This window comes from Mauremys reevesii, linkage group 6 (assembly GCF_016161935.1).
Source record: "Mauremys reevesii isolate NIE-2019 linkage group 6, ASM1616193v1, whole genome shotgun sequence".
NCBI classification, from domain to species: domain Eukaryota; kingdom Metazoa; phylum Chordata; order Testudines; family Geoemydidae; genus Mauremys; species Mauremys reevesii.
Window position 1 is genome coordinate 39,259,094 of NC_052628.1, and position 12,135 is coordinate 39,271,228.

At 41.5% G+C, this 12,135-nt stretch overlaps 1 protein-coding gene across 1 annotated transcript in view; it reads right to left on the bottom strand.

The window, feature by feature from the left end:
• The window catches only part of ADAMTS6 (ADAM metallopeptidase with thrombospondin type 1 motif 6), a 311,564-nt gene that overhangs the window by 141,824 nt on the left and 157,605 nt on the right, over positions 1–12,135 (bottom strand). Inside the window, exon 10 of the mRNA XM_039545681.1 lies at positions 10,984–11,130. Coding sequence (XP_039401615.1) covers positions 10,984–11,130 — 147 coding nt within the window. The remainder of the gene's footprint in view (positions 1–10,983; positions 11,131–12,135) is intronic.

Genomic DNA, 12,135 nt, shown 5'->3' on the forward strand with positions numbered 1-12,135 from the left:
AGGGTCTGATAATTCATCATTCTAAATTGCAAACTAGGTAACAAGAATTATTTTGACCAAGCACTTTGGTTTCTCTTCTCTTGGTGTTGCCTTATTTTGTTGCTTTTTTCATGCCTGTCTAACCACCGGGTACCAGGCAGAGGATATGAATTCAACCTCCATGGAAGGGACATGGTATTTTAATCTGCTTTCCAGAACATAGGAGCTGCTGTAGCAGGAGTCTGCCACAGAATTCATGCAGAATCCATTATAGCCTCATTAAATGGGAAGGATATTCTCCCAGCAGCAGAAGACTGAAGAATGTCATTTTATGTGTGGGATCCTGCACCTCCTGAGGGACCTGAATCTGATACCCCCTGTCCAAGCAGCAAAAAGATACAGTTTATCTTTGTTAGGGGTTTTTATTCCATTCCCCACTTCTACTTTGAGCGGCAAACTCAACTGATGGGAGGAATTCACTTGCAAGATGCATCTTCATTGGGTGGGAGGAGGCTAAACAACAAATTCTTTTGTCCTCTTTAATGCTTTACTATAGTCCACCTGGTGTCTATGGACCTTTCTTCTTGGTCAAGAGAGAAAACATTCTGTTGCAGATCAGCATTTTAACCTAGCTAATGTCTCTCTGCTGTCTGGTGATTTACACAGTTACAGAGGCTTACAAGGCAAATACTCAAATATTATCTTATAATATGGGATACAGATGTTATAAGTGAGATTAATGCATGCAACTTACAAGCATTCCATAAAGTCTAAAATACTAAACCCGTTTCTATAATTCTAATATTTATTTTAACAATACTAATGAGCCAGACTGATTTCAGCTATATATTTGTCAGTATTCAACTGAGGCTTGGGGACCTTGGCCTGAGCTGGCACCTAGTCTGCCAGCATCACACCTGGTACCACAGGTGCTAGAGCTGAAGAAAGCAATGTGGACTCAGGCTCTTGCAATACCTTGGTACCGGGCATGCTTTAGTACTGTGTGATGTGTGGTTGTGGTTTATTTGAAAACTGTGTTGGAATTATAGGCTGTCACTTTGGTCTGTAAGGAGTTTCCTGGTCCTGCTTGCAGGCTAGTCAGGAAAGTGTGTGATCAGAGTCAGTCACAGACAGCCAGTCTAGAGTTGGGCAGGCTGAGTAGTGACTCTCTGTTTTAGGGAGCAGCCTGCTTTGTCTGTCTCCATTTTGAGGTTTTGTGTATTATCATTTTGAATTCTAAGAAATAAAGTAGTTTTACATTGCAACCTTCCAGCAAGAATATATTTTTTTATCTAACTTCTCTCTGTGTATAGCATGAAAATAACAACAGTGGGACAAACAGCAGAGCCAAGGTGAAAAGAGTGGAGTTTGCAGTGCCTACATAACCAGTGCCAACATAACCAGTAGTGGAGCAACAGTCAGAGTTGTTACTGAAAGAGCCATACTGCACTTCGATGGTATAAAGAGTGAAGCTGAAGAGGCAAAATGAGATGCTGCTGCTGGAGCCATCATCTTTGCATACCAGTTCAGTGCCCAAGCCTCAATACCAAGACCTCATCAAGTTTCAGCAGTAGCTATACTGAGATGCAAAGTCTCTTTGCCTCTCTAACAGTCCAGGGAAGCCACTCACTTTGTTGAGGAAATCTTAGTTAGGGATACACCTCCCTAATATAAGCTCTGAATTTTCTTTACAGATAGTTTTTTATCAAACTTTCCTGAGCTTGGGGCTGAAGTCTCAGCTGAAGAGGCTCAAAGGCGGGGTAGACCATATGCTGACATGAGCACTTCTGGAGATAGGCATGTTATGTACAGGGGGATCAGACACCCTATGGTCTGAAGACAATCTCATAGATTTATCCATTTAAAACATTTGGAAATGAGCCTCTTTTAATGTCTTCTTTGAAAAGGAATCACATACAGCACATTTCCCAGAGATGTGATTCCCCCAAACAGAACAGACATCTTATGTTACCATCATTAATGGGGATAGCACCCTCATGTGAGGGGCTGTTCTAGAATCCAGGGGATTCAGGATTAGGTGTTTCTAAACCCCAGTACCAGGAAAGAAAAAATATAAAAGTTTTGAATGGAAGGAAACCTATCAAAAAATTGTTGTTGATGAGCAAAAACCTAACCTATTGTGCTAGGATAGGTCTATATACATAGGAAAAACAGAGCCAACCATTAACGAAAAATGAATAGTGAGCATCTTTATCTCAGAGCCAGCAGCCGTGAGAAGGAACTGAGGGCGTTGTTGTTGGCTTGTGGCACAAGGACACTGAGCACGCATGCACAGTCACAACAACTGACACTGCTGGCCAAAAGACTCTGCTCTTGGGCATATGGGCACATGCATACTATAAGTGGAATATGTATATGGACTGTCACTCGAAGGACAAGCTTTTAATGCCATGCTAAGGGCTGTTTTCCTGTCTGGGATGCCCTATTCATTGTCAATCTGTTCTCTGACACAGGGTTGATAGACAACACCTATTCCACCCTATAAGAGTCAGAGTCATAGATTTTACGGTCTGGCAGCGAACACCAGATCATCTAGTCTGACCTCCAGTATATCACAGGCCCCCAACATCACCCAGCACCCACACACTAAACCCAACAACCAAAATCAGACCAACGTATTACAGCCCACAGGAGACTAAACTATTATATACCACAGGCAGAGAATAGGAGGGACCGATATGCACCAATGCTCAAGGCCCCTGCAATGGAGGGAAATTGTTAAGTGAGATACACCCAGATAATCCTGGCAAGTGACTTGCATCTACATGCTGCAGAAGAAAGCAAAAAAAAACCAAAAAAACAATAACAAATAAAACCAAGGTCACTGAACCCACATATGGTGCTGACCAGTTAGACCCGGTGCATGTGAGCAAAAGCCAGGCAGCCAAGCACCCGAGAGAGAGACTGTGCAGTGCTTCCTCAGAGCACTGGCCCACTGCATCCACTGATGCTTCAGAGGAAGGAGACCAAAAAGAAACACTCCAGAATACATTTGCCGGGGAGGGAAGAATCTCTTCCTAATCCCTGCAGGTGGCTGAGTGAAGGCTGAAGCATGAGGTTTTAGGAACTCAAGATATAAACTTGGAAGTGAGCCCCGGGGCTGCTAAGCCTTACCATCACAAGCAACCCTATCATATAATCACACTAATAAATTTGTCCAACTCTCTCAAAAATAATTAAGTTATTTGCCACCAGAACTCCTATTGGGAGGCTGTTCCAGAATCTCATTTGTCTGGTGGTTAGAAACCTTCTTCTAATTTTCAGCTTGAATTTGTTCATGGCCAGTTTATACCCATTTGTTATTGTGCCAACATTGTCCTTTAGCTCTTCACTTCTCTGGTTTTACCCTCCTGATCCATTTATAGAGAGCAGCCTTCTTTTTGATAGCTAACCAAGCCAATCTCTAACAGTGTCCTCTCATAAGATAGGCCATCCATTCCCCTGATCATTCTATTAGCTCTTCTCTGTACCTGTTCCAGTTTGAATTAATCTTTCTTGAACATGAATGACCAGAACTGTACACAGTATTCCAGATGAGGTCTTACCAGTTGACTGGTACAATAGCATTAATATTTGTCTATCTCTACTGGAAATGCCTTACCTGATACATCCTAGAATTGCAATAGGGTTTTTTTGCAGCCACATCAGTTTGGTGGCTCATAGTCATCCTGTGATCAGTCCACACACCCAGGTCTCTCTCATCTTCTGTCTCTTGCAACTGATGATTCTATCATTAGACCCTAATTGAACTCTGTACTATTGAATTTCATCCTTTTTCTGTCACTTTAGTCTCCAGCGTGATCCAGATCTTCCTGTATAATATTCCAATCCTCCTTTGTATCACTAGCAAATTTCGTTAGCGCACTCCTATTTTTTGTGCCAATCTCATTAATACAAATATTGAATAAGATTGATCCCAAAACCAATCCTTGAGGAACTCCACTAATAGCCTTCTTCCAGTCCGATAGTTCACCATTCAGCATAACTGGTTGTCTTCAAATGCTTTACTGAAGTCCAAGTATATTAGATCTACTTCACTTCCGTTATCCAAAAAATCAGTTATTTTCTCAAAGAAAGAAATCAGATTAGTCTGGCATGATCTACCTTTGGGTAAACCCAATTGCATTATATCAACTTTACCATTTGAAGGCCAGAAGAGGGAGTTCAGGAAAGATTATTATTATTACAACGTTTTCTGAATCCCCTCTTCTGGCCTTCAAACAACCCCCGGCCTCTCCAAACTCAATATCAGAAGCAAACTTCCCACAGACCAGGACACACCAACTCAAAGCGGCACCAGACCCTGTCAGAACAACCAGTAGAAAACCTGCAGACATATCTCCAATGCTACAATCATCAATAACCCCCACAACACACTTTTCAAGATCCATGAGTCCTACACATGCCTATCACAACATGTGGTGTACTTCATTCACTGCACTAAACGTCATCCTCCAACTTGGGTGGAATCTTGCTGAGCAATGTCTAGTTGAGCTGACATCTTCTAAGTGGTATTCAGTGGGTAGTGCTTGGCAATTTCCCCTCTGCAATGAGGGGAGCTGTGCTTGTCTTTTTGTCTCATTCTTTGTGCAAAAGGTGCAATGCAAAACTCTATGATCCGGACTATAGTTTCTGGAAGGAACAGTGGGGACCCAGGCCTGGAGGAACCAGAGGAGGAAGCTGAAGACATGGTCCCACCCCCAGTGGCAATGGACAGGCTTCTGTTCAATAGTGCTTCAGCCTGAGTAGGGAAGGGACCACAGGCATCCTAACTGGGTTTGTCCAGTTCTTTCCTTTCCTTTGTTCACTCCTCCCTATTCTTGGGGGAACATAAAAGTGACACAGGTTCTTTGTCCCCAGTCTCCTTCCTGCCCCTGAGAGAAGCTAGGTGCTCTCATCTTTCCAAGCTTGATGAGCATCTGCTGTAGGCACTGCCCCTCCAGCTACAGTCTGGCAGCTTTCAGGGATCGGTTTGATGGACTCCAAAGGAGCTGACAGAGGAGCTGGAGCAGCTTTTCTTCTCTGGATGCAGTGTTCTGCAAGTCAGGAGCAGTTTCGGAGCCAATTATCTAGGCTGCTGCTGTCTGAGTAGTCCTTGTACTTCCTGGTTTCTGTTCTCTGATGGAGTATGAATACTCCAGTGGATAAGCCTCTGCTGTTAAGGCTGCTCCTACCTCATTGAGAAGGGTGGGGGAAGGAAGCGAGAGGGAGGGAAGAAACAAGGGCCCTTGTCAGACTGGAGCCATTTTTCATGCAAGAGGTGCTTGCACAAGCATGTCCCTTACCATTCCACTGACAATCATTTTTTTTAAAAAGCATAAAAAATTGGGATATATAGTACTCATAGACCGGAGAAAAACAAATGAACCACTAATCTTCAAGAAAAAAAAGAAGACTGATCCTGGTCAATACTGTCCCATAATTCTAAGGTCTATTCCCAGTAAAATAATGGAACAAATATTATGAGGAAAAACCAGGACGCATTTAGAGGATATTGGAACCATAAACAAAAATCATCATGAAAATACAATGAACAGCTCTTGCCAGAAAACCTCATTAGTTTTTAAGATAGAATTTTAAAATTGGTGGATGAAGAGAAAGTGGTAGATACAATATATGTGGATCTTAGTAAACTATTTAATACAATGTCTCACAATCAAATAATTAATATAAGTTGCCTTAGGAAAAGAACACTAACATGGACTAGAAACATATGGAAATATCAAAAAAGAAAGGGTTATGCACTAGGGGAGCTGATGTGTTTAGTAGCTACTTTGCTGATCTATGATAGTTCTAGTATCATTTAATATGTTTTTTAATAGTCTAAAAAGTGCTTAGGATATTAATGAAATTCACAGATGGTATAATCTGGCAGGAGTTACAAACACAAGTGACAATAGAGAATTAATGCAAAGAAACCAAAAGAGATTAGTAATATGAGATCTGATTCACCATAGTGATCATCCAGTTTAATGTCAGTATAATGGATTTTAATTCCAGTCCACTGGCATAAAACTGGAGTATGTACTGGTGAATTAAGTCCATGGAGTCAAAAAGAGTGAAGGAGGTGCTAGTAGTCAGAGAGTTTGCAATATAATACAGTAACAAGTTAAAAAGAGCACTGCATCATTGGGATGCATACACAGAGGCATTATGTCATGAGACAAGGAAGCAGATTCATAGATTTTAAGGCCACAACAGACCATAATTAGCATCTATTCTTTGACCTCCTGCGTAACACAGGCCATAAAATTTCACCTAGTGGTTCTTACATCAAGCCCATAACTAAGAGACAGCCCCTGCCGTGTTTCTGGAATGACTACATGTCTAATACTGTGTTCATTTGTCAACAACTCATTTCCAGAATGATATGGATCAACTGGAGTAATTAGCTAAGCCACTGCTTGCCCCCTAAAAAAAGTCCTTCCCAAATATATATATTATCACACAAGAACATAAGAAGGGCCATACTGGGTTAGACCAATGGTCCATCTAGCCCAATATCCTGTCTTCCAACAGTGGACAATGCCAGGTGCTTCAGAGAGAATGAGCAGAACAGGTAATCATCAAGTGATCCATTCCCTGTTGCCCATTCCCAGCTTTTGGCAAACAGAGGCTAGGGACACTTTAGAGCATGGTTTTGCATCCCTGCCCATCCTGGATAATAGCCATTGATGGACCTATCCTCCATGAACTTATCTAGTTCCTTTTTGAAACCTGTTATAATCTTGGCCTTCACAACACCCTCAGGCCAAGAGGTCCACAAGATGACTGTGTGTAGTGTGAAGAAATATTTCCTTTTGTTTGTTTTAAATCTGCAGCATATTAATTTCATTTGGTGACCCCTAGTACTTATGTTATGAGAAGGAGTGACTAACACTTCATTTACTTTCTCTAGACCAGTCATGATTTTATAAAGCTCTATCATATCCCCCCCTTAGTCATCTCTTTTCCAAGCTGAAAAGTCCCAGTCTTATTAATATCTCCTCACATGGAAGTTGTTCCATACCCCTAAACATATTTGTTGCCCCTATAATCATAGAATCATAGAAGATTAGGGTTGGAAGAGACCTCAAAGCGGGACCAACACTCACTAAATCATCCCAGCCAGGGCTTTGTCAAGCTGGACCTTAAAAACCTCTAAGGATGGAGATTCCACCACCTCCCTTGGTAATCCATTCCGGTGCTTCACCACCCTCCTAGTGAAATAGTGTTTCCTAATATCCAACCTAGACCCCCCCCTCTACAACTTGAGAGCATTGTTCCTTGTTCAGTCATCTGCCACCACTGAGAACAGCTGAGCTCCATCCTATTTGGAACCCCCTTTCAGGTAGTTGAAGACTGCTATCAAATCTCCCCTCACTTTCTCTTCTATAGACTCAATAACCCCAGTTCCCTCGGCCTCTCCTCATAAGTCATATGCCTCAGCCCCCTAATAATTTTCGTTGCCCTCCACTGGACTCTCTCCAATTTGTCCACATCCCTTCTGTAGTGGGGGGGGACCAAAACTGGATGCAATACTCCAGGTGTGGCCTCATCACTGTCGAGTAGAGGGGAATAATCACTTCCCTCGATCTTCTGGCAATGCTCCTACTAATACAGCCCAATATGCCGTTGGCCTTCTTGGCAACAAGGGCATCAGTTTCTCATCCACTGTTATCCCCAGGTCCTTTTCTGCAGAACTGCTGCTTAGCCAGTCATCCCCAGCCTGTAGCGGTGCATGGGATTCTTCCTTTCTAAGTGCAGTACTCTGCATTTGTCCTTGTTGAACCTCATCAGATTTCTTTTGGCCCAATCCTCCAATTTGTCTAGGTCACTCTGGACCCTATCCCTACCCTCCAGTGTATCTACGTCTCCCCCCAGCTTAGTGTCATCTGTGAACTTGCTGAGGGTGCAATTAATCCCATCATCCAGATCATTAATAAAGATTTGAACAAAACCAGTCCTAGGACCAACCCCTGGGGCACTCCGCTTGATACCGGCTGCCAACTAGACATCGAGCCATTGATCACTACCCATTGAGCCCCACAATCTAGCCAGATTTCTATCCACCTTAAAGTCCATTAATCCAATCCATACTTTTTTAACTTGCTGTCAAGAATATTGTGGGAGATCGTATCAAAGCTTTGCTAAAGTCTGTAGCCTTTCTGTAGCTTTTCCAATTCGAATATATCTTTTTTGAGATGGAGTGACCAGTTATGCATTTTTGACTACTGCATGTAGAGTGGATGTTTTCAGAGAACTATCCACAATGACTCCAAGATCTCTTTCTTGATGGTAACAGCTAATTTAGACCCCATCATTTTATACGTATAGCTGCGATTATGTTTTTTATGTGCATTACTTTGCATTTATCAACACTGAATTTCATCTGCCATTTTGTTGCCCAGTCACCCAGTTTTATGAGACCACTTTGTAACTCTTTGCAGTCTGCTTTGGACTTAATTATCTTGAGTAGTTTTGTATCATCCGCAAATTTTGTCACCTCGCTGTTTACCCCTTTTGCAACATTATTTATGAATATGTTGAACAGTACTGGTCCCAGTACAGACCCCTGACGGACACCACTATTTACCTCTCTCCATTCTGAAAACTGACCATTTATTCTTACCCTTTGTTTCCTATCTTTTATCCAGTTCCTGGTCATGAGAGGACCTTCCTTTTTATCTCATGACTGCTTACTTTGCTTCTGAGCCTTTGGGGAGGGACCTTGTCAAGGGCTTTCTGAAAATCTAAGTACATTATATCCAATGGTTCACCCTTGTCCACATTCTTGTTGACCCCCTCAAAGAATTCTAGTAGATTGGTGATGCATGATTTCCCTTTACAAAAACCATGTTGACTCTTCCCCCAACAAATCGTGTTCATCTACGTACGTCACTCAGGGATGTGAAAAATACACAACCCTGTGCAATGCAGCTATACTGACCTAGCCTCCTGTGTAGACTGGAGGGCTTCTCCCACCAACATAGCTACCACTTCTCAGAGAGGTGGATTAACTATACCAGTGGGAGAAGCTCTCTCATCAGCGAAGTAGCGTCTTCACTATAGCACTGTACATGAAAACAAGTCCCAAAGAAATGAATGACACCAAGCTTACAGGTTATTTCAAAGCATCTTGTGAGCTTTAGAACTGGTATACAGTGCAACCCCAGGATTCTGATCAGCTGCCATGGACATTTTGCCGATTACTTCAGTGTGAACTTGTTTAGGCTCCAGGTTAACTGAAGGTTACTGAAGAGGGGAAGGGATAGCTCAGTGGTTTGAGCATTAAACCCAGAGTTGTGAGTTTAATCCTTGAAGGGGCCATTTAGGGATCTGGGGTAAAAATATGTCTGGGGATTGGTCCTGCTTTGAGCAGCAGGTTGGACTAGATGACCTCCTGAGGTCCCTTCCAACCCTGATATTCTATGATTCTGTGTGTTTGATTACTCTGTTCTTTACTATAGTTTCAACCAATTTGCCTCTTTGTCTGTCTTCTCCACTGTAAACTCTTTGGCAGAGGACCCCTCTTCATTTTATATCATATACAGCACTGAGCACATTGTTAGCACTTAACATATATTAATAATTCTTTAAAAAAATAGAAGTAAAATCCTTATGTAGCCAAAAGGGCAAAATATAATTCTAGCTAAAAATCATCGATACTATTGTAAGATTCTAATATCTAAGGGTATGTCATCCTGTCTTATGAACCTACCTACTTTCACAAAATGTATCTAAGGACATTCCACAGAAGAAAACAAAAGGCATGGAGGATGAGGACAATCAAATTTGACAGATTATAGGAGTCGATCCTCGATGCCCTCTTCAGGCTGCTTGCACTGCTTAGGTCAGTCCCAAGATCAGCATAGCAGAAAGGTAATTAAGAGCCACTCTTCTGCCCCCATCCTTGTTTCCTGCAGTAGAAATCCCCAGTTGTTGGAGGACCAGTATATATAACTTTACACTTCCTGCTCCTGGCCCTCCATACATAGGATGCCTGAGCGGGTTTGGCTAGATTATCTTGTGCTCTAGGAATTACAGGGCAATGGAATGTCCCACTGGTGGCCACTTCCACTACTAACAGCCCTGGGGGGGTGTTGTAAATTGCACTAGGGGCCAAATTGGCCCTGTCCATCCTTGGGATTGGGAGAGTGGAAAAGTTGCTTCTGCTCTCCCAGCTCTTGGGTTTTGCACTACGCACACCTCAACCATACTTAAGGATCTGACCCATAGTGTAAGAGCTTGCAAATTTGATTTGTGTGAGTAGTTCTTATGCAAATAATTCAATTGATTTAAATACATTCAGAGAAAATGTAGCAATGAGAAGTTCCAGTTGAATTGCATTTTCTGAAATAAATTATGCAACAGCTAGTTAGAGTGGCAGGGCCCAGAACTTCTCAGGATTCAGCCATAAAAATTTTTAATGTTCATACAGGGGAATTGCAGAATTGTTTCAAGACTCTTTTAAGAACTACCATGTATCATTCAAAGAGACAGCCATTGATCTCACTAAGGTGAAATTTCTACCTCCTTCAGGGTTCAATCACTAGTTGGTTTTTGTTTGTTTGTTTGTTTTACTAGAACAAACTTTGAAACTTGTTAGATACTCTGTTTTTCAAAACAATATGGTATTTTAATCAGACTATGGCCAGAAAAACAAAACAGAAACCTAAGCCTGACATCACTACACATTTAACAAAACAATCCTTATCACTAACCTTAAAAAAAAAAAGCCCTCTCATCTCTATTCCCCATCCATAGTTAAATATGACCAGCAGACTATAAACAGAACAGTTCAAAAAGAGGGATGGGAAGAGAAAGCACTTTCCACAAGACAAAGAAATTACCTATGACGTACAAGTCAGCAGTAATTCACCATATATTTACTCATTCTACAGAATGTGAATTAGTGTAAATCACTGTATCTCCACCAATTATTTATTCCGATGAGTATGAAATTTTGGAGCAATTCATTATCTCTCTCCAGAGATTACTTACTCTAAAAAGCTGGTGATGTAGTCCCGGCTACAGGCTGACCAGGAGAAGGGGTTGGTGTTTGCTGTAATGTGAGCTGCCATAAGTTTTGCTGCTTCATGACCTTTGGTCCCACAAGAATTTCCAATTCCATCATGGTTCATACCAAAACTGTCCAAAACAGAAGAAAAATGTGTCCCATTACTTTCCTATGGTACCAGAAAAAATTTGGAACTGGAAGGCCACGCTCAGTTAGTGTAGGAGGACTGAAACAAGATATGTATGATTAATTCAGATTAAACTCTGTACACTCAGAATACTATGCAATTTTGCTGTTTCATACAAAGATATCAAAGCATTTTACTACATTGCGTAAGTCTCACAATAGGCCTGTGAGATAAACAAAAGGGACTCATACTTCAGTCCTTATTTGTGAGTTTGGCCCAACTAAGAACTACAGGTCAATACTCTGCTCTTGCACTCAGATCAGTAAACACAGACCCAGAGAGGCTGGGTGATATTGCCAAGATCACACAGTTAGTCAATGACAATCCAGAATAGAACTTAGGCCACCTAACTACTAAATAACCTCTGCTCCCTATATTCATCCATTTATACAGTGGCCTTGATCCTCTGCTGTTCTAAGTCTGCTTTGTGGTGGTCCTCAAATGCAAAGCAGTCTTAAACTCAGCAGAAACAGCCTCCTCAGAATTCCACCCGTGAAGGAGAATCCTTGGGTGGTGCAAGGTCAGCAAAATGATTCATACATCACTCCCTTCTTAACATCCAACATAGTTCACATGGTCACAGAAAAAGGGGTGTACCCAAGGATCCTTGGATATTGAAACAGCCCGTTGGAGCTGAAGGTGGCCAGCATAATGTAGAACAGCTAAATCATCACCAAACTAAAACTAAAAGCTAAATCCGTAAGAACTCTGCTTTAAGAGCAAATGTTTAACTTTATACATAAAATTAACCTTTAAAATTAAATAACTACTGCATTACATATAACACATTAGTGAAATATTCAGTTTGTCAGCACTATGATTGATATGACATAAATTAATCATAATAATTAAAGGTAACATACAAAAAGGTGCTCTATTTAATTAATTGTACAGTTTTTAAAAAAGCAGCTCCCGTGTCTGTCTTTGAGTGAGCTGGAGTCAGTTTGAG